Source organism: Orbicella franksi, chromosome 9, assembly GCF_964199315.1.
Source record: "Orbicella franksi chromosome 9, jaOrbFran1.1, whole genome shotgun sequence".
Taxonomy (NCBI): domain Eukaryota; kingdom Metazoa; phylum Cnidaria; class Anthozoa; order Scleractinia; family Merulinidae; genus Orbicella; species Orbicella franksi.
Window position 1 is genome coordinate 20475318 of NC_138153.1, and position 23344 is coordinate 20498661.

The 23344-nt window shown below is 48.4% G+C and overlaps 2 protein-coding genes and 1 long non-coding RNA gene across 3 annotated transcripts in view; 1 reads left to right on the top strand and 2 right to left on the bottom strand.

Annotated features, from left to right (window-relative positions):
* Positions 1-23344, bottom strand: part of LOC145498025 (uncharacterized) — a 113584-nt gene that overhangs the window by 62503 nt on the left and 27737 nt on the right. The window lies entirely within an intron of this gene.
* The window catches only part of LOC145498018 (uncharacterized), a 139191-nt gene that overhangs the window by 27369 nt on the left and 88478 nt on the right, over positions 1-23344 (top strand). The gene's annotated exons all lie outside the window — the stretch shown is intronic.
* Positions 7061-10563, bottom strand: LOC145498007 (uncharacterized). Its single transcript, XM_081477878.1, has one exon. It carries the CDS (start codon positions 10535-10537, stop codon positions 10040-10042), a length of 498 nt encoding a protein of 165 aa, XP_081334004.1. The 5' UTR covers positions 10538-10563; the 3' UTR covers positions 7061-10039.

Sequence of the window (23344 nt, forward strand, 5' to 3'; positions counted from 1 at the left end):
AAAATCCAAGATGGTCCCTTGGTGGAGCCAAAATGGCGCCCACCGGAAATGACGTCACGCGCGCTCGCGCATGCCCAAATAAGGCGAGAGACAGGAAGCGAGTTTCACAATTGATTTTTATTGATTACAGGAAGTAAAAAATTACATTGGTGTGTATCCGTACGGAAACGACATGAAAGTGTTCGTGTCTACGACACGTTTGTCGAAGACGAGTCCGTAGCGTTTAGTCCGTGTGATGACTCTGAGATGATTGGTGGCTGGGTTTCTCCAGAAGAAGTTGGGGTTGACGACGTTGATGTTGCGTCGTTCATCATCCTCGAGAGGTTGTTCGAGTTCGTCGAGTAGATTTTGTCGCATGACGTCATAATTGAGTTGCCTGGATCCTCGTACATTGAGTTAGAAGCCTCTGATTTTGCAGCAGACTTTGCCTTGGTTGGTTCTGTATCCGTAATTTTTGGGTCCAGCGGCAGTGAAATCGGTGATGAAATCGCCATCGTCGAGTTCGTTGGTTGACCTGGTTTGTGCGAGTAGATGACGGAGTCGGTGTCAAAGTAGAGAACTTGTTGTTTTAACTGTTCCAGGTAGCTGTACAATTTGAGACGAGCCCAGCAGGTGGTGAAAGCGGCTACGAAGATGTTGATTCGTCCGTTATCGGGTTGATTGTCTTTGAGTTCGGCGTGGACGACCTCTAGAGCTTCGTCGTTGGCGATTCTGACTTGTCGTATGTCGTTGAAGGGGTTGGAAACGAGGGCAAAGAGTTGCGCTGCGTTGTAGACTACTTGGGTAGTGGGTTTGTGTAGATTTTCACCGAACTTGCCCCAGAAGGAGTTGAGCATGAGTTTGGCGGTCGCTTTGCGTCCGGGGTTTTTCCGGATCATGGTCGGGTCGAGAGCGATGCCTTCTTTCTGTTGGTACTGTTGCACGTAACGTGCCTTGTCTTCGGGGGTGTTACACCAGTTAGGGTAGCCAGCGGATTCCTGTTTGATTTTTAGCCAGGTGTTCACGTAATCGGCGAAGAGTCCTTTACGCCGTTGTTCTGGTGGAAAATGGTGGACTTCGTGGATCTTGTTGATCGTGTATCCCATGGCAACGGCTTTCTGTATTTCGGGTGTGCACCAGGTCCCACGTAGCGTGCGTTGCTCGGCCGTGTGAGGGCAGTGATGCGATTTCTCTAGGAGTGATTTGTTCATTTCGTGTTCCACGCACGAGCGGCAGAGTGGGAAGGTGAGTTTACCTCCGTGCCTGAAAGGTAGAACGGGGTGGTATAGTTCGTGAGGCGGCAGTATGTCCACTTTGGCCATTCCGAAGTAGTGATGGATGTCTTGATCTTCGGGGTTGACGATGACTTGCGGGTGTCCTACGGGTATTCGCATTCCTTGTTGACCCAGGGGTAGAGCGACGTCACGTCGACGTACTTGGTTTTCTCTCCTTGGGCCACGTTGGTCACGTGATGCAGTTTGACAGCGTTCGTGAGACCTCCGAAGAAGGCTTCTCTCGGCTCGAGCGGTTCGACGATTTGGAACGTGTCTAGGAACCGACGGAGATCTGGGTCGGTTTTGACCTCCAGGTCCCACTCGCATTCCCACTTGACGTGGATCTGGTAGCCTTGGTGCCTGAGAAGGTCGTGTTTCTTGAGCGTGGAGTCGTAAACTTCCTGTAGAGTGCGATCGGTGTGGCAGATGGGATATCGGTCGCGTTGTCGAGGGAAACAGCGAGGACATCCGTGCCATAGACATCCGTGGAATTCGTAGACGGTTCGAGTGGCGGGACCGTACCCGTCGACGAGTTGATTGGCTAGGCGGACTTCACCTCCGTTTCGTACGGTGCGGATACGATCGCCTTGGTCGTGATGTTGCAACAGGTGTTCTTGCCAGGCTAGCCATTTCAGGGCTTTGACGGACTGATTGGATCTGGCTCCGTGCCAGCCTCGAGGTGGCCTGGAGGCGATGGTGTTGGGCGGAGGTGATGGTGACGCATTTCTCCATGGGGTCGAAGTCAGCTTTTTGTTTGAATTCTTGTCGGAACTTTTGACAGCCTGCTTTGAGGAGTTTGACGTCCGACTCGCAGTAAGCTTCCATTTCTTGCCGTAAGACGAAATGGTGGTTATCGTTGACTTTCTCTTGGTACCACTGTTCGAATTCGGCTTTCTTTTTGGCAGACATGCCGTCGGGATCGTACATGTCTCGCGGTGGCATGGGTCCTTCGTACTCTTGATTTTCTAGGGTGTTGAATTTGTGCGGGAAGAATCCCTTGCACAGTTCGTTGATTCCGAAGGTGGCGGGAAAGTTGGCCAGCGGGAACGGGAGAAAGCATAGGGAATCTTTGAAAGTCAGTCTGTCGGATCTCAGGGACAGTATCTTGATGCCTACGGTGATCTGGTCGGTGACTTCTCGATGCGTGGCGTAACAGTGTTGTAAGATGAACATACCGTCGTAGCCTTTGAGATTGTGGAAGATGACGATGACGTCCCGATCGTCTCCGTCCACGTCGACTGCGAGGGATTCGAGGTGGTCGAACATGTCAGCGGTGCAGTTGGGACCGTAGAAGGAGCAGAATTGATCCTCTTCATCGTCTTCTAAGCATAGAAGAATGGGTGTCTGATTCCCTTCGGCGTCGGTGATGGCTGCGTAGTCGCAGTACACTTGAAGGGGTGGATCTCTGTCCACCCAGACTCGTGTGTCTGGATCACCGGGTTCGGGTTCTTCGAAGGGTCGACCTTTTACTTCGTCACGAGGCACGCGTTTCTTTTTGGGCTCGTCTTCTTCTTCGGGGATGCGTTGGATGTAACATCTGTGAGTCGGCAGAAAGACATTTTTTTTCGCAGATCTGGCATTCACCCCATCCGTACGTGTGATCGGGGACACGATGGTCACCTCCTCGTTCAGTCCTGTGCTTTGGTTCGTAGACGTGGCAACAGTCTGGACACTTTTTGTAAGTGTCGCAGATGGATGGAGTGTTCAAGCTCCGTTGTTGCAGGTGGTAGTTGTAGCATTGGGCTCTGAAGAATTTTCTGTGGCACAATCGGCAGATGGAGGTGGGTTCGGGAAACTTGCCACGTGCTAGGGGTCGTTTGGCTTCGATGAAATCGGGGCAGTCCTTTCGTTTGCAGGCGGGACACCATTTACCGTCGCAGGGATGACGATGAAAGTCGTCGTGATCGTATCCTCGATTGCATTCGTCGCAGAAGTAGGATTTGTTTAGGAACCCGTTAAACGAGTAACATCCGTCGTAGTGACTGTCTTCTTTGACGAGTCGAATGATCTTGTCTGATGGTACGGGTCCCGCGTAGATGAGCATGTGTGGTGGATCGATGGAAAGGACCTTGAGTTTGTACCCAGGTAACGCGGCCTGAAACTGCTGCAACTCGGGAATGCCGCAGGGTCCTTCGGGGACGTTGGCTAGACGGTGGAGTTCTTTGGCCACTCGCTCTTGGACGGGTCGCCCCTGTTTGAGATTGTGGTAATCTTGGTCTCGTGGATTCCCGTCACGCATCCACCAGGGCTTTCATGGTGACGATAGCGCGAGCGCAGCATAGATTGTCTTTGTTTTTGATGGTCACGCGCGACCGTTTGACGATTCCCCGTACGGCCGCACAGCTCGGTTTGTATCGTTTTCCGTCACCACGCCCCCGACCTGGGGTGCGTATGAAAGTGGTTTCCATGGTAAACGTGTCGTCGGGGGTGAATTCTTCGTTGGAGTTGAGTTTGGCCGCGAGAGACTGGAGATAAGTGTCTAGTCTTTCACTCCCTTCTTCGAATTCGCGCACGGTGAAAGTGGTGGATTGAAAGGCGTGCGTGAAGGCACTGGACTGCATGGTGAAATGGACCGTGGAGTTGGGTGTCAGGGTAGGATCCTGAGCGATTTGTTGCTCGATGGATCGTTGAAGGGCATGAGTCAATTCTTGACCTAGGTTGTCCCTGGGAGTCACATCTCTGAGCGTGGCTTCGTATCTTTGTTTGTTGAGGACGTTTCGCCAGTTACGGCGAGCGCCCACGGGTCTTAATTCGAATTCTAGGAGTGGTCTTGTACTACCACCACCACCGGTTTGGGTCATCACTTGGTCGAGAGTCGGATCAAAGATCCAGTCATCATCATCATCGTCGAAGAAGGCTTCGTCGTGGGTCCGTCTGTTCTGTGAAGACATGAGTGCAATTTGAATGAGATAATGACACAAACATCTCATTTTATCAATAAACACAAAAGTTTTTCATTGGTTGGTTTTTTACAACTAATCACCGTAGTCCGTATTTACATCTCTTAGGGCACTATGAAAATTGTATCCTAAATAGATTTTCCTTTTATTGTTATGATCGTCGACACCTCGTATGATCATATGATGGAGTCTTGATCCATAATTCGGTTTACAAACATCTAGGTTACATTTGACATATCGTATTTCTATGTGACCTCGCCCCCATTCTCTTTTCAGTTGAGCGTAATCTAAAATTTGTCCGTGAAGATCATTCAATAGTTCATTGTTCCTGCGATCGAGTATGTGCTGCCAGGTTGCCAAGGATATCACGTGACACTGTATTTCTTCCGGTAGCTTATCCCAGTGACTCTGTAAGAGAGTGGGAACGTTACTTAGTGCAGCATTCATCACGGGTAGGGTAGATGAAAGTCTTTTCTATGGGGCGCGTCTCTTGGCCTCTTTGTAAGAGTCAGATAAATACGTTTTTTTGGGTTTATCGTAAATGTCAATGTAACATCCGAATATTTTCATATGTGTGAATCTGTTTTCTTTCTTCTTTTTTAAACAGCATGGTGAATTACATCGAACTATAACAATCTTAATGTGTCCTATGCCCCATTGTTCTTTCAGTTTGGCATAGTCTAATATTTCCTTGAGAAGACGTCGTAACTTTTTGTTTCTTCTACGCTCGAGTAGGATTTGATTCCTGGCTAGACGCATTATGTAACACTGTAGTTCTGGAGGTAGTCGATCCCAGTGACTCTAAAATAGAGAGTAAGTCTATTCTGTTGGAGGCATGGATAAAATTCTCTTAACGTCTGGTATTCCGTAATAGGCATGATTAAACCCGTACCCTAAATATATTGCTCGCTTAATGTTTTGTTCGTCTATGTAGAATCCATGCACGATCATGTGCTTATTTTCCATTCCTGGAATTCTTGATTTGGGACAATAATCTAGCAGACATGTCTCTAGAGTTACTTTGATGGCGCCTAGTCCCCATTCTGCTTGGACCTTGGCGAAGGTTCGTATCTCGTTACAAAGGTCTCTCCACGATTCACGTTCACGTCTCTCGATGAGAGACTGGGACTCTCGAAGGTGAATAATATAGGTCTGGATTTCATGGGGCAACCAATCCCAAAGGCTCTAGGACGAAGTAAATCGTGATCGCGGAAATTAAATTCTGGGATATTCCGTTCGTTGAACGTGACCGGTTTCGGTCTTTCCAACCATTCAGAAATTCTCATTTGTCTTTCAATTTCCATTTTCCACTCGAAGGCAAGTTGTGACTCAGCGAGTGAGATAATGTACACTTGGATCTCGGGTGGCAACCAATCCCAGTAACTCTATGAAAAGAAGGTGATGAACAAGGCGTGACAAAGATGTCGTCCGAGGTTGTAACCACAAAACACAACGAAACAAAATCTCAAGTCCAAACGAAGGTAAATCTCTATGGGAGGGGTGACTAGTCTCAGTTCCATGGTCAGTTGTCCAGGGTGGCCACGAACGCACTTAGTATACACAACGCGTGACAGATCTGACAGTACAACTTCTCTTTGATCACCCCCTTGTTCATCTGATCATCGAGTGCCTGGGTGTAGCAATCGTAATGAACGTAGTAACGACAGCACTTGGTACAAGCGCAGGTTTCGGTTCTAAGGATGACTTGCTCGCATAGGGTACACGTTATATTATCCATTATTCAGATACTCACTGCTTCCTCCTCTTCATGTTGGTCCATCTGTTGGTTCATCTCCTCGTCAGTGATCTCAGCCATGATCAGCGCTCGATACAAGTTTAAGAAAAAACTCAGAGTGCCGTGAACGGTTCGAGCCGATCGTTTTATACTTACGGTAAAACTGGATCCCAGGTTGCACTCGACCTTGGGTCCAGTCTCCGACCGTGAGGGGGTATGGTAGGGGGATACCCCCTATCCCCTGGGTCTACTCTGTACACGTGATTTCGGCTTTTTCGTTTGATTGGTGCATGATTGACATAAAGCGAGGCGCACGCATTCGGCGTTTTTCAGTTTTTTTTGGACATGTCGACTGAACCTAGACGCAGCCGCCGCCTTGGAAGTCTGTCACCCGAAGAACAACCGAGACGAGTAGGTCTTCGTCGTCGTGCGCGATCACACGAAGATGAACCACCGAGACGTAGTCGTCGCCTTCGGGGTCAGATACCCGAAGAAACGCCGCTTCAACAATTGTGTTTTATTTGTCAGAGAGATATCCACGTTGATTCTCTGGCGATGTGCCAACGTACTCCTTGCTGCGGTGTGTTCATGCATCGACGTTGCTACCAGGAGATGGAGAGACGGGTTCGAACCTGCGGCAACTGCCGACGCGTGATCGACGAGGATGAGCCTGAGATCGTGTTGGAAACCGATGAGGAAATTGAGGAAGATGATAATGATGCCCCGTTAGGGTTTCCGTCAGGTGCGAATGGCTTAGTTAGATTCGAGAAAGAGTTGGAGCGATATCGTAGTGAGGATAGACCTAATCACTGTCATCACGAGGGATCGTATCTGTGGCATGAATTGCCGTATGACTTGGACCCTAACGTTTGGCAACGATATTATACCTTTCTCGGAAATTTCGTGACTCTGTTTCCGGATCGAGACCTGTACATTCATGGTTGTGTGCGTCTCCCCGTAGAACCGACCCGAGAGATCAGGGCTATTTTGTACCGTCTGTTCATATACAATACTCCTTATGAGAGGTATAACTTGATTCGAATTCAAAGGTTCAGACTCTTCTTTAGACGCGTAGAAGGACAAAGGGATATTGTTATTCAACAGCTCTGTCTATTACCTTTTCCGGGTGGTCCATCGCTTTACCAGGAGGACGGACTGTGGACCTGACACTGTTTTTCTTTTTTTTCGCAGTTGATGATCAACGCAGAATGATTCATGAGGACATTGGACATTTCAGAGACATTGGAAGACCCTTTGAGACGCACAATTCCTTGACGCGTTCGTGGAATCACTTGCCTTATCACCTTCCGGTCACGGTGTGGTTCCATTACTATCGCGAGTTGGAGGACTTTGTGCGAACCTCGGAGGGACAAAGTCCACTGTACATTCACGGCACCGTGTTCTTTCCCTTCCATATCATTTCGTACGATCACATACGCATGGAGGTGTATCGAATGTTTTATTTCAACACCCCTTATAGAGTGTACAATTTTGTATCCAGAATTAGGTTTAGGTTGTTATTCGTGTCTTCGTCGACGTTCGGGGACCAAATAAGGATCGAACGACTGTTTGTGAGATCGAGTGTATCGGATACTCTGTACCACAATGGCATGGCGTGTGAGACGTGAAGAAAAAAAGGCAAGAGACTTTTTTGAAACAACAAAAGTGTAATTTTTAATGATTACAATAACAATAAAAACTTGTTTTACAATTTCCAACGTTTCTTGGTTTGCATGATTTTCTTAACAATGCGTTCTGTCATGGTTTTACGTCCGGGTAATTTGTCGATGGCTTGGATCATCTTGGTGTCGGCTTTCCATTTGTCCTGTAAGTTCTTGGCCCTGGAATAGTCAATGTCGTGTTGTTTGGCCAGTCGGTCCAGACGATTGATCCCCGGGTCTCCTCGCGCTAGACGTTTCTTCAGTTTGGTACCAGGTCCCATGTACTGATAACCGGGCCAATGAAACTCGATCCCAGTCTTGCCCAACCATTTTTGGATGTCGATCCCATACCCTCGTTGACGACGACGACGGGTACTTCTCCTCGGGGGTGCCCTTTTCTTCTTAGGCCGAGTCATAGCTCAGTCCTTTTCTCCAGGGGTCGTCGAAATCGTCCCACCCTTCTTGTAACTTTTCTGCGGCTGTCTTCTTGGCCTTCTTGTACGTCTTTGCCTTGCCTTTGGGACTGTAACCACCGTCGTCGTCTATGTATTTTTCGGAGACACCGATGGATCTTAACAAGCCTTTTTGCGCTTCGGACAAGACTTTCTTTTTCAAACTACTCCCCTTTTTACTTGTGGATGGTTTGGGAGGAATGGGAGGTTTGGGAGTTTTAAGCTCCTTTTCAAGACCTGACGTGGAAGGTGTGGCGGCTTCTTGTTTGATGATCACGGGGGCTCGTGCTGCGGGTTCTTTGTTGACTCCCTTGAGGATCTGTTTCAACAGACTTTCGACGGGTGCGTCGGCCATGCCTTCGGGTTCTGTCGTTCCCTGGTACGAGATAGGACCGCTTTTACCCGTCCGTATACGTTTCACCAGTTTACTTTCTTCGCTTGCTATGGGTTTGGTCATCTTGACGGCCATGCTGTCGGGGATACGTTTGTCATTCAAGATGAGATGTTCTTCGGCGGCCAAACGTCCAGCTTTGTTCAACAAGGCATTCTGACTGATCTGACCCTTGTAATAATCTTGCAATCGCTTGAATTTTTGAACGGGCACCATCATGACTTCGTTCATACCTGACTCAAGGTCGTGTCAGGAAACTCGGACAATTCTCTCAAGGCCGTCTCGTAACAGTCTTGCCAGTACCGTATGGCTTCTTCTTTCTTTTCCAACTCGAGTTGAAGACTTTGAACGGTTTGCTTGCCTTTACCGCACTCCTTGCACAGGTTTGGCAAAAGTCACCGAACTTTAAAGCCATGTACTCTTGATACAGGGCGTGGTATCTCTTGTTCCAGTACTTGGACGAGTCTTTCCATTGGGCTTCGCGTCGATTGGCATCTTGCAACAACTGCACGAGTTTAGGAATGGTATTGGACTCTTCTTGGTATTTATCTCTCGGTGGGAAATTGGGTATGACGTCGATACCCTCGAGCGGGTAACCGTCTTCGTCGCGTCCTTTCACCGTACACAACATGCTCGAAAACAGCCGTGTAATCCGCTCCAGAACACAGCTCCGTTTTGACTCAGGAGATGTTCTCTTCGACGCTTGAGGGAGTTTCTACGTTTACCCACTTCACGCAAAACCTTTTTATGTCTTTTCAGTTTCCCATAAGTCGTTGCGTTGATGGGGATCCTCTTTTTCAGCAAATTGAGAACCATCTCGCTGATGGCGTTGACCTGATCTCTGTCGGCGTATTGCAACATCTGTTGACGTTTATTTCGATTGGCTTCTTTCAGGACGCGCGTCAAGAAATGACGTTGTCGTCGTAACCGCTTCATCGTTGACGTATGAGTCCAGGTGGATTGTCACCCTCTTTTTATCGTCTTGCTCGCCTCTTTCTTTGCATAAGGTCTGGCAATGCTTTCTTGGCTTTGTAACTGGCAGTGCCTGGCTTACCGAGTTTTTTTCTTCGCATGAGGGCTTCCAATGCTCTCACGTCTCTGCCAGTACCCGTCACGGCTCTTTTTCTACGTGTGGTTGCGGCTTCGAGTGCTTTCTTGGCACCGAAACCTCAGCTCCTGACGCGGCACCCAGCGCCACGGCTTTACCACCGGCTATCAGGGCGGGTAAGATAGCTGCCAGGGGAAAAATACCCCCTTTCTGTCTCTTCCTCTTCCTCCTTCGAGTCTTCATGGTGACGAGTGAGGTTGATTACGTCAATCCTCGTTCATTTATGTCTTTTTTCACATGATAGAGCATCGGAACGATTCGCCCTTGCTATCAAACTTTTCGCCTCGTCTCATCCGTTCCAACATCCGTTTGGTATGTTTCGCTTCTTGTCTGGCTCTCAGGCTTCCGATGCCTTTGGTGATCCCCCAAGCCGCCTTGGGTAAACCCGCCACTACACTGAGAGCACCTTCTCCCCTTTGGTACCTTCTTCTTCTTTTGGTTGTGGTGGTGGTTTTACGTCTTTTTGAAGACGCTTTCTTTCTCTTTGACCTCTTGGGCATTCTGGTTCTGAATGAAGACTCTTCACGTGATTTTATTTTTTATAGTGGAACGTGATGAAATCGTATTTCGTAGTCTCGAACATATCGGTCGTAAGTGGGAGGTGTGAAATCCGTCACCACGTCATCCAACGTTTGCATCTTGGTCAAAAACCCATCCAATTCATCCACTCCACCAAGAGCGTAGTTCCTAAGTTCTGTCAGCGTCTTTTCGTAAGTCGTGTAAGCGAATTGGGCCATGTCCATCTTGAACGAATACTTCTTGAAATCGTTCCATCCTTTCAGTAAGGTGGCGAAAGCCGTCAATCCTACCACCGTGTACCCATCTTTCCACACGGATCCCAGGACGATACTCGCGGTCACGACCAGTAAGGCCAGTCCGTTGAGAATGGCATTACACAATTTGTAGTAACCAAACATCTGCCTTCGACACCACCAATACTTGTGGTAGAAAGCATACAATCCGTCCAAACGTTTCAGGGAATCCCATTCCACCACTGTGGTGAAAGGTTCATCCAATAGACGTACCGGCTTGCTCATGACAATTCCTCAACCAGTTCCAAATGTATTCTAACTTTCTTTCGGTACGTTCGATCCTTTTAGCTTGTTGCTCGTACTCCCAGATCTCGTCCTTGAACGCGGTTTCTACGGATTGGTTCAGGATATCCTGGACTTGTCTGTAACTATCGCACTCGTCCGCGATACGTTTCATGTCCTCGTGATCCATGCTGGTCTCGTCCCAGTAAGATCGAGAGCATCGGCATAGATGCAGGAAGTAGGGGAACCAGTTGACTTCACTCCTCAACATCTTGATTCGAATGGTTTTTTATCGGCGAGGTCGTCGTTTTTTCTTACGTCTCACAAGTCTTCGGACCCCGTGACCCACGCAAACCCCTGCAGCACCAATGGCAGCGGAGGTTCCAGCTCGGATTCCTGTTTTCAAGGCGCGTCCACCCAAAGCTTTGGCCAATCCGAAGGCAGCCCCTTTACCTATGGGTAACATCGTAGACAAGGCACTCGCAAGAGCACCGCCCCATTGCTTTCTCCTTTTCTGTCGACGACGGCGTCTTCTCATGTTGTTCTCAGTTACGTACACTGGTCGAATTGCGTGTTACGGTAGGACGTTGACCGTTTTTATAGGTAGTCGTGATCGTGTTAGTGGTCGTGATGCCCGCAATGCGACGACCCGCGGCCGTTTGTTGTTGTTGGCGCAAAATCTCTTCCAATTGTTGTTGCATCTGGGCTTGGTTGAGAACACGGGTGCCTCGCCTTCTTCGACCCGCTCGAGAAAGACCCGATCTCACCGACGAAGGCAGTGTGGAGTCACTGCTACTTCCGCCTCCGCCTCCGCCTCCGCCTCGACGTCGTCTTCCACCGCTACCACTAGCGCTGCTTCTTCTGCGGCTCCCGGCATCACTGGGGGACGTCGGCGTATTTTGACGAGGGACGCGTCTCGGTCGTTTCCCTCCTCGAGTAGCTCGTGCCAAAGGTGTGGCGTCTGTCACTGTGGGTGAACGTCCTGCCATTCGACGCAACGAATTGGGCGTACCCACTCCAGTCGTGACGTTGGAGCGTGATGACCCCGAGCCAGCGCTACCGACACCCGCCGTGACATTGGCGCGCGGCGTGTCCGCGCCAGCGGTGCCTACTCCGACTGAGGCTCCTCGCAGGGGCGGTGTCGCCAGTGACGATCGCGGTGAAGGGGTGTTCAGGCTTAGACCCACGCCCGCTGCAGGCGGAACCGGAGTACTCGTTCTAACCGGTGACCCCAAAGGCGAATAATCGTTCAGAGCTGAGAAGTTGAAATCATCACTGTTGTAAGAGCTCATCTCTCCTGTTTCTTGCTATCTTCTCAGCGATTACTCTTTCGTTATGAATCAAATTCTCGAAATCCTCGTCGTTATATGCATTCACGATGGACCTTACTTGACGATAACTCGAACAGAGACAGATTTGTTTCACCGTCTCGTGATCCTCTTGAAAGGAATACATGCGTCGTAGCATGGCTATGCAACGTAGAATAAACGTAGGGAACCACTCGGCTTCGCTCCTCAACATGACGATGCCGCAAACTGATGGCATCGTACGAATCCTTCGTCTTTTAACACACGGCTGAGGACGCGTTGATCGTCCTGACTGGCCGGATGAAGATCCAATAGCATGTAACCGTAAGGTCGATCGGTGACCTTTCGAAACGTGTCCAACACCTCCTGCCATTGCGTGGGAAACGATTGCGTAATAGATTTCGTATCCCCAACTGATCCCGAGGGTTCTTGAAGGCCGCGATGTAATGAGCGTTTCTGGAAATGGTCTTGGCGAATTTTCCGTTGAGGAATAGATCCTGGCACAAGTAAATCACTGTAATGTTCCGGTGATGCGAATGTTTGGTGAAGAGATCCAATACGCGCTTGTCGTTACCACCCTCGTCCATCAGATCGTCCATGACCAAAACACCCCCTCCAGGAAACCATCGGGGTAACTGTTCGCTGTCGGGGATGCCTTCGTGAAACTTGACCCCTCCCTTCTTGAGCTTTTGGAAACCATCTTGCCACGATCCGTAGCAGTAACGAATACTCTTCGGTGGTTCTTGGAACAAGTCTCCGTTCTCCAAGAGCAGTTTGGTGGTAAAAAACGTCTTACCACAGGCAGACGGACCCGCTATCATCAAACTCGACGGAGTGTGAAATTGAAACGCTTTGCGTCGTTCCATGATCTTGAAATGGTCAATGGTCTCGAGACGCTCCGTTTTTATCCAAACAACTTGGCCATGGGGGTCTTGACGGCCGGGATGCGTCTCAATAGACTCAAGAGGGTGACCCTACGATTGAAACAGATAGGTTTTTTGGCTCGACTCTTGGCAGTCGCTCTCTGGCGTTTCGCGAATTTCTGCACTTGGAATTTCTTGGCGTACCACTGTTTTCCCCTCTTGATCTTGGCGATGGCTCTCCTGGCAGCGGCTCTCTTGGTACGCGCTGTCTTAGTGGGCGCTGATCTCTTTCGAGGTTTCTTCGCGAATTTACTCAAATCTCCGAACTTGTCTTCGTACCAATGCCTCTTTTTCATTCTTCTTTTCCTATCTTCTTTCTCGGAAACTCTCGGCATGGTTGGCGCTCTCTTGCGTTTCCTGCGCGTTGTCACCGTGGTCGGTAACGCGCCGGTGTTAAGGACACTGTGTTTCGCGTTGTACTCGTCTTGAAGTCTCTGAGGACTGTTGATCAAGGCTCTGTAGAGCTCTTGAAGTTCAGCGTTCATGGCAAGTGAATGAGCAAGTTAGTTTCTACCGCACCTTTTATGCACTCGTAAAGTGATGGTGTAAGAACCACGCAACATCTTTTCAAAAATGAACACTTTTTTTTATTCGAACAGCTTACTTTAACAAATGACGCACTCCTCTGGAGGAACCGCACGTGTCCTGGTGACACGGGGTTTTACAAATCTTGCGCCAGGCCAACTCGTCCACGATCAAACGTTTCAACATCTGTCCTACTTTACGATCGTTCTCTACAAACTCGTTTTTCCTAAAACGACTCAAGAACGCGTTCATGTCCCGACCTTCGGCTCGGTCGATCAGGAACATCAGGGCGTAGCCGCCGCAACTCTGACTGAAAAGGGACTGTAGACTCTTGCCGTTGCGAATATGGTACTTGAAATGACGGTACAACCATTCTTGGAGCGGCTCGGCGGTTCCATACGCGTCCAACGGCAGGCCGTAACTGTCCAGGATCTCGCACTTGTCCTTGTCGGCCCACAAGGCGATCCAATGCACGCCCGTTTTATCGTGAGGATCCGTGTTCACGATGTAAGCGGTCGGACCTTCTTGGGGGAGTGTCTTGGGAAGACGATCGCAAGGTACCGTGCCGTAAAAAACACAGCGTAGTGACGGATTCGTTCGGGCCAAATGATCCAATTGTAAATTATTCAAGGCTACTTTCTCCATGTTTTTCTTTTTCTCATTGGTACACGTCGTAGATGACGACTCTGTTCTCGTTGATCTCCAGCAAGTTCTCGAATTCGCCGTACAACAAGATGGTCAGGTTTGATCCTGGGTTAGCTCCAAAATCGATCACCAGACGCAGCTCACCTTCCTGCTTGGGGTTCAACACCGGACTGTCCAAACATCCATTGGCTGTGTTGTCAAATACAAACATGTTGCATCTCTTTCCGTGCCCCCAGTTCTCTTTTCGGACCATGTTTCCTTTTCCCCTGCACAAAGTTCCTGAGGCTTGGAGGAATCTGTGGTAGCCTCTCAGATCTTTACTGTCATCATCGTGTTTGAGCTCCAAGGTCTCGTAGGGGTACTCTTCACCTCTCACCAATTGTTTGATGGAAGCGAGATTGAATTTTTCAAAAGTGAACGGATTGACCGTGACAGTTCCATTGAAGGCTGTTTGTTTCATGAACAAAACCACCAACCGATTAGGTAGCTTATTGTGGAAAGGATTGCTGCACTCAAAATGACGATTGTCATTGGGATGAGAGTAGGTTCGAATTTCACCTCTCACCGTGAGGTAAGTGGCCACTCTTCCACCTTTCATGCTGGACATGATTTCTCGGTACACCGAGGGAGTCACTCTCACTTGAGACAGGAACAATCTCACATTCACGTCGGCTTCAGTCAGTCTGAGAGTATCGGCACCGGCCCATTGGACTGTCCACAGAGCTGGGGCATTGAAGTACATGTCGATCTGGATCTGCACGCCAGGTACCAGTAACTTGCTGAGATGAAACACTTCCAGGTAAGGTTTGAACCTCAAGGTCACTCTCTTTCCACCAAAAAACTGAATTCGACTTTGAACCATGTTCTTGAGATCTTGGGGTAATTCGTCATAATCGTTGTGAGCCGGATCCAACTTATTGGCTGTCATCACATCCGCGTCTCCGGGACTGGGTACACTGAGACAATTGTACCAACCATGGGGTTTAAGGATAGATTTACCGTCGTCTCGGTCGTGGTTCAACAGCGCTTCTATGTAGGCTTTGTAGTGGTAAGTATCGGTCTGGGGGCTTATGAGAGTGGATTCAATCTCACATTGATCTGTTTGAAGAGTGTGTGGGCCAGATTGTTGGCAAGTCCGACTAGAGTCGCTTGCGCTAGATTGCCTCCTCCACCTGTCTTAATGGCCAACTCCACTTCGAAGAAACTCTCGTTCAGGTCGATAAAGTCTTCTTGAGGATCGACTTGGAAGGTCACTGGATTGATCCCAGTATTGAACGGGTTGATTCTCACCGAACGACGAGACGACATGCTTACATCCGTTGGAGGGGTGCGGAACATGTTCAGGCGAGGGTTACGTACCCCCGCCGACCTGGCATGAGCCACAATGTCCGTCATCGTCTACGTCTTCGTCACCCTCTCCTTCTCAGTGCGGACTGCACCGAACGATAGTTTGGAAGTTTTGATCGTGTTGGGAAGATCGAACCGCCTTTATACGTTCGTCGTATTGGGATACGTCTCACGCGCCTCGAGTAAATGGGAATCATACTCCAAATAGGTCTTTTCTTACTCTTTTGGACAACGCGCGTTTGATCTCTTGCGTCGCTTTACGTTTCACGGCTCGGGTCGCTCCTCTCTTGACCCCAGCGAGTCCACCTCTCCAATTGGGCTTTCCTCCTTTGCCGCCCGCATTTAAACCTTTCACACCCTCCATGGCCGTCTCGGTCATAACGTCTCTTAGAATGCCGGGACCTCGTTTCTTGACACCTCTCCAAGCCGCACCGAATCCGTCTCCAGATTGATTAATTTTATCGGGATGAAATCGTACTAGCGTTCCACCGATCATGATTTCTTAAAGTGTAACGTCAAGATCGTATTGCCAGCTCCAAATGTCACCAGTTCTCCAGTTGTCTCAGCCACTTGAACCTCTATAATGTCTAGGACGTCTTTGCGCACGCGAATATATTGAATGTGATAAGGCTCGAAATACTGAACACCAGCACCTCTTCGAATCAAGTTGACCTCTCTCAGTAAATCCGTGACTTGATTCCCCACCACGCTACTTCCTCCCACGTCGGAGTAGACGAACAAGGAACGCGAACTGCTTCCCACCACCACCTCGAAAGCCTTGTTCAGGTTCAGAAATCGCCAATTGCAATTGATGCCGAGTTGTAAATAACCTTGTCCATTTGAGTATACGGAGACCGCCCAAAAAACAGGTATTCCATCCTTGTCTTTTATGTCCGGATGGAGAAGCATGTAACCAATTTCAGGAATTTCATCTTTGAAGAATTCCATCTGCAAGTTAGGTCCCAGTTCGTAACCACTTCCAATCTTCTTGATCCATCCCATTCTCTCAGTCAGTTCAGTATTGATGTGTAATGCCGGAAAGTCTATGCTCTGAGGACGAAGTGTGTTTTCGTTGTCCGTGACCAATTCATCACCTTCCCACTTGAACTTGATGTAGGCTCTTTTACCATCATTCGTGACATATTTTGCCCCCATTTTGGGTCCCGAATTATTAAAGATGCGTCGTTTCTCGAAATAGGCGATCATGGACTTCATGAATCCAACTCCATCCACGTTGTAGAACACATCTTTGATATCATCCGTATCGAAGTAAGCTGATCCCACCGTATATCTAGAGGAAACTTCTATCCGTCGCCATGCGTAATAGTGACTTTATCCTTATAGGTGGACAAGGAAGGAAGCGTCACGTGAGCATCCGGCATGGCGATGCTGCTCAATCCCACTTTCCATCCTCCGCCTCCATCCAGGCGTATGAGATGAGGTAACCTGATCTTGAAATGGTTCGATTTGTTCTCGGGAAACTCGCTCTTACTACTGTGACTGGGTAAACTGACGTAAAAATCACTCATCCTTTTTTGAAATGCAACGTGATCGTGGTCACACCCGAAGCAAAGTTCACCAGTTGTCCGTCGTTCTCAGACACTTGCGTCTCGACAATGTCCAAGACGGCCGTGCGCACCGGTAGATATAGGATGTGTCTCGGTTGAAGGTCGACCACCTCCGGATCGTAACGAACTTGTTTCAACAGATCCGTGACTTGATTTCCCGTCACCATACTCTGTCCCACATTCGAATACACGAACAAGGAACGACGATTGTGACCAAACGCTTCTTGGTAACTACGATCCAGGTCCGTGAAAACCCAATTGATGTAACAACTCAGATGTAATGCGTCCGGGTCGATCTTGTAAAAAATCTCATCCCCGTCATTCTGTGGTATGATCAAATCCATGGCCGTGGGTACGACTTCCGTGGGAAATTCTTTTCTCAAGTTGGGTCCCAAGACGTAACCCGGTTGTCCGTTTTGCAACTTTCCCATATTGACCCATTTCATCTTCTTGGCCAATTCGATCCCAATGGACATCTTCGGATACCTAGCCTTACCATTGATCTGGAGGGTGGTGCACGTTCTCGAGTTGTCGACGACGCATTCTCCATTCTCGGCCCGATGCATGATCGTGTAGAACATTTCGGTGGGATCGTCGAGTTTGCTCTTTTTCTTGAACATTTGCAAGTCGTACACCGTTTGATCCCTCACACTCCACATGTATCGATCTCGTATCATGTTCATGAACTCGGTACCAGTCCTAGGCGTGAATTCCAAATCCCCTTCTTTGATCCGGACCATGTCTTCCGAGTGGAGGTTGAGTTTTGGGTCTATCAACTCGTTCCACCAGATTTCAAACAGAAGAGAATCTTTCAAGCCCATCTTACGCACAGCGGACGGAAAAGAGAGGTCGCTGATACCCACTTTCCATCCCGACTCTCTCAACTGTAACGGGTTCGGCAAACGATTCTTGAAACTGTTGGCCTTGTTGTCCGGGAACTCGCTCGTGCTGGCATTGCTCAGCAACTGCACGGTAAAGTCATCGGGAGACTCATTCATCCTTAAAGTGTAATGTCACCGAGGTCACGCCCGATTTAAAGTCAACCAGTCTTCCGTCGTTCTCGGCCAATTGCACCTCCACTATATCCAAAACATTGCTGCGTACAGGTTTATATTGAATCTGAGTCGGTTCGTACGTCGTCTTGATAGGGTCGTGGGGTACTTCTCTCAATAGGTCCGTCACTCGATTCCCAGTGATCGTGCTACGACCTACATTCGAATACAAGTACATGGGACTGCGAGGAGGAGGGAGATCCGGATGGACGATGACTCCACGATAGACCTTGGCGTATTCCTCGTCCAGGTAACTGAAGCGCCAGTTGCAATAGGGACTGAGCTGTAACACCCCGTTGCTGGCCAAATTCCAAAAGTTATGAGTGCGAGTGGCGTCGTGGTTGCTCCAGTCTTTCTTGAAATCAGCCGGGACGGTATCGTTTTGGAACATCTTGATCATATTCATGTTCAAGTGAACGGAGTAATACGATTCCTCGTTAATCAAACCCAACGTCTTGACCAGTTTAGAACCAAAATACACTCTGGGACGTTGTCTGTCTCCGGACTCGTCGAGGAACGTGTCGGTGTTGTCCAGAATCAAATCATTCCCCTCTCATCTGAACACGAAGTAGTATTTTTTTCCGTCCGCGCTCGTAGACTTTCGTTCGCGCGATCCATATAATGATACATTCGTTCGTGAAAACGATTGATGAGGTATTGCATGAGAGATCTACCACTCGTCACTTTGTGTCGGTCACGGTTCAGTTCCTTCGCGGTGACGTAAAATGGTACGCGGTATCGACCCGGACGCCACGTAAACCCATCGGATTGCAAGATGAACGTTTCAATGGTCCACTCAATACCGAACACATAATCGTCATCGTCAAAGTCGTGCGCTTGAGGGACTGGTACTTGATGCGGTCTTGACGGTGGTATCGGGTAAGAAACGCCCGCCAATCTCACTTTCCATTCCTTGTCGGATTCAAACATGAGCGGGTAAGGCAGACGATTCTTGAAACTGTTGGCCTTGTTGTCCGGGAACTCGCTCGTGCTGGCGTTGCTCAGCAACTGCACGTAAAAGTCTTTCATTTTTTCGTCTTTTTCACGAACACGTCTTTTTTATCCACCCAACTGTCGTACTTGACTGGCCAACCTTTCCAACGCACCAAGACTTTATTCCCTTTTCGTTTGACGATCTTGTCGATACGGAACAGATCGTCGTCTTCCACGGTCACCCTTTGCAAATATTGCGCGTAAAACGTGCCTTCGACCGACGTCCCATCCCATTCTTCCACTTTGTACGTGAGAACCTTACCAGGACGCACCCTACGTATCACAAACACCTCTTCGGTCCAACCTGGTAAATACCCCTTCTTGAACTGTCTGAACTTCTTGTTCAGTCTCACACGATCCCCGACTTTGAGTTGAGGTTTTCTTGATTTTTTCCTTTTTTATTTCCGTAAAGAGTCTCCCACACGTCCTCGCTATTGTCTAAAGTCACTTGATCTGGAGCCATCTTGATACTGAGATGATACGATCGATTGTACCCTTTGACCAAATCTTGTAACACGGGTACAAACTTCAACGTATTCTGCACGGTGAAGTACCGGTACAAACGTTCTTTCAAGGTCCGATTGAACCGTTCCACCACACTGGCTTTCGTATCCCCACGGGTCGAAAAATGATGAATGCCTTTCTGTTTCATCAAATCCTGAAATGTCTTGTTGTAGAATTCCTTCCCGTCGTCCGTCTGAAGATTGATGGGTTTTCTACCTCCTTTCAAGATCTTAGCCATGGCCTCCGTCACCGCTTTACCCGTCTTGCACTTCAAGGGTTGGACCCAGGCGTGCTTGGAAAACAAGTCCACCACCGTCAAGAGATAACGGTACCCTCGATTGTACTTGGCGATATTGATCACCTCGATCAAGTCGGCCGTCCACTGTTCGTCGATTCCGAACACCACGACCGGTACCGTGGGAAAACGACGACGTCTGGGTTTGTGCAACGAGTACCCCAAATCCCGTTGCAAGACCTCGCGAGTACGTCGTACCGAGATCTTATTGGCCTTGGCGAATCGCGTCAGACCACCCAGACTACCGGGTCTGGAAGGATCACGATACCGTCCCAGTAACGTCCCGGTCGAAAGCTTCTTTTGACTTTTTCTCTTCTTCATAATCACCAAAGTTTGTAAACGCACTGTCTCCACAACTCGAAACGTTGCTCACGTACATCGAGATACTTCTTAAATGAATCGGGTTGCTGTTTCAACCACAAGATATAAGCGACAAAACGCATCACGTTGGGTTCGACGTCGGTATAGTCAAATACCTCCAAGGGCGATTCACTGAAAGTGTCGGGGATGGGTTCACCTTCACCGTATCGCGCATAGACTCTAGCGCACTTGGAACACAAGGCGATCCAACTCCATCGCTCGGCCATGGTCGCGCACACTCTCGAGATCAACCAACTCAATGCTTGAAACATAATGATTCTACCCAATTTTTATTTCAACTTTCTTATATGTACAAAAACGTCGTGCCTGATTGGTTCTTACGAAAAAACAAATCTGATTGGCTATCGAAAAGAAGGCGAAAGACTACTGATCATTACACACTTCTCCATCCTCCTCGGATGTGAATCCTGACGTGTTGTCAGGCAGTTCCATGTTCTTACATTCTTGGCGATACTCCTCATCATAGTCCTCCTCGAAGGAATCCATGGCATAATATCTACAATTTCTCCAAAAACAATCCCCTTTACCTGGTCTCCATTTCAGGGCTTCCTCTTCATCTCCCTTCACATAAAATGCCTGACGCATACTCTCTTTACAAACACCAGAGAGTTCACCCTCGTCAGCGTTAATGGCATGAAAGAAAGACCGATCCTTCCATAAATCACGCTGACACATGATATCATTGATCAACTCTTCCAACTTCAGACAAGTTTCCTTGTGATGTCAGTAACGACTTCACCCTGGGACTCTCGTCTGCCTCCAACACCCGTCGTGATATGTCACGAGCGAACCGCAAGGGTTCAAACAGATCGCGGATGGCCTCACTCATCATGTACGTGATGTTATCGGTGGCAATCAAACAGGAACGCTCTGCGTCCAGGGTAGGATCCCGACTATGAACAAATCTGAAGTCGTTAAAGCCCTTTCTATACAGCACACGACACCACTCACCACAGAACAGATACACCCATTCATTCTTCTTCATTAACTCCAAAATCGTACCACCCCAGTCAGGACGACGTCTCATCAAGAGATCAAAAGACCACGTACATTCGGGTATTTTCCCTAACGGTTCGAAGAGATTGTCAAAAATGTACACGTTCACTTTCGCGTTCGTAATGGCATCGAGATCTCTCAAAGTTTCTACCTTCTCATCCACAGTCTGCCTCACTAGTTCCCGAATCTGGTTAGAGTTGCTGTAGTAAGTCATCTGACCTCGTTAAACTTCTTTCTTCCTAGATCCGACAAATCAGGATGGTGCTTTGGGTCGCCCCAGTCAGTCAGGTGTCTTTGAAGCCTATAGTACAAAGGGGAGACAACGTGCAATTCTAAGTCAAATAGCTTCACATGTAACGGTCTTTCGCCTTCTTCGATTTCCTCCAAAACGTCAGAGGGTCGATTCAAAATTCGTCTCAAATCTTGCACGATCTCTACCACGTCTCTATCATTCATAGGCCTTAGGTCATCACTTCACCACGAGCAAGTCGAGAATGATTCAACTCGTCAAGCGTGCTCCTTTTATACCCGCGGCGCACCTCCACTTTCACTCAGTACACGTACTTTCACTGATCACGCGCCATTTTTTTACTCCGACAATCAGAATGAAGACCATCACATGATCCCATCACACGACACGTCTCTGATTGGGTAACCAACCGTCTATAAAGTCGAACCACGCATTCCATCACGAGTCATTTCGCAGGCGTCATGGATTCACTCGTCGAACCCGATAAGAAAAGAAAATCATCCAAAAAGAAGGAGGCTCGTAAGAAACTGAAACTGGTCATCCCCAAGAGAGGAGAAGAAGGAGGTAAACTACTACAATCCACCTTAGATAGATGGCTATTCAAAAAACCTCGTTCCAGACTACGTTTCAAAGAACGCGTCCTCCTCAAAGAGATCACACCGAACTCTGTCAGTTGGACCACCGTACCTCTCAAAGGCTTCTCACAACCCTGGAGCGCCTTTTCAATCAAACGTCAAGAAGTCAAAAGCGAAATGAAATGTAACCATCGACGTCGAAGACTAAGACTGACCCCCAAAAACGTGCGAAAAACCAGACACATCCTAGAAACCATGCTACGAGAAAACACCTTGTTGGGATACTAACTCATCTCTATTTCCTCATAGACTCAAAGCTACCGGCCCTTCAAGGCGGATGCCTGACAGTGCTAGAAGAATCACCTCCAATCGTCATTCAATCCATGTCACGGATAGGACTCGAGAAATTCGAGAAAGACAACGTCGTAGAATTACCACCTGAAGTGGACGACAAAGGAGAATTCCCCGAAGTACAAGTGTTGCAGGAATTCGACCCCGATCAGTTCCTGAACCAACTGAAAACACAAGATCACACCTGCCCGCGTTGTATGGTACCCATGAAATTTGGAAGTGTGCAAACCCCCGACTGTAGCACCTGGGAGTATTACCGATGCCCCTCTTCCAGATTCTTCACCAAGTGTTATGTGACCTGTGGTGCTAGTGAAGTGAATGCCTACCTGAAACGCGTCGACGAACAGACCCACCCCTGCTACAAAACCATCGACCCAGCTCGTTTCCGATGTCTATGCAACAAGTCCCTGGTCTTAGCCACCTCCCACTCCGATGCCAACCCAGACAGGCTCTATCTCAAGTGTCCCAAGCGCACCTGCAAGTTCTTTCAATGGATCAACGAACCCCCACGTGGGGTCGCCGAAGCTAAACTGATCAATGGACAGAACCCAAACTAAGAAAGAGACACAGACACAGTTTTTTAAAAAACACACTCTGATTTTTTAATTCACATTTTTTTCTACATGTTTGGTAATTTAACTTCTGCATCGATCATCGATCGCATTGTGTTCTGGTTGCATTGGTTAAAAACGCTATAATAAAAGTTTATGACATTCATGTATCGTTTCACCGTGTTCTTTTGTCTCTTAGTCCAGTGAGTGTGGAAAGGCTCAAATTGATAACACAACATAAGTCTGTGAAATGTCACTCTGTCCACTGGCGGCTTCACTTTAAGGTCCCACACAATGTTCCTTCGAATGGCCAGGATCGCATTGAACAACGTTCTACCAAACACCTTCTCTATGATGCGGTACTTGCGCTGGCTTCGGGTCTAGTTCTCGCGCTGCTCATCCATGAAGAAGAGGATCTGGTGCAACATCACCTCGAGCTGACTAGAATCCTTGAACCGTATAAGCCAACGGCGACCCGTCAACAAATCCCGGATTGGGAAATCCATCTCCTCATAAAATCGAACCCAGTCTTCATCCATTCTATCAA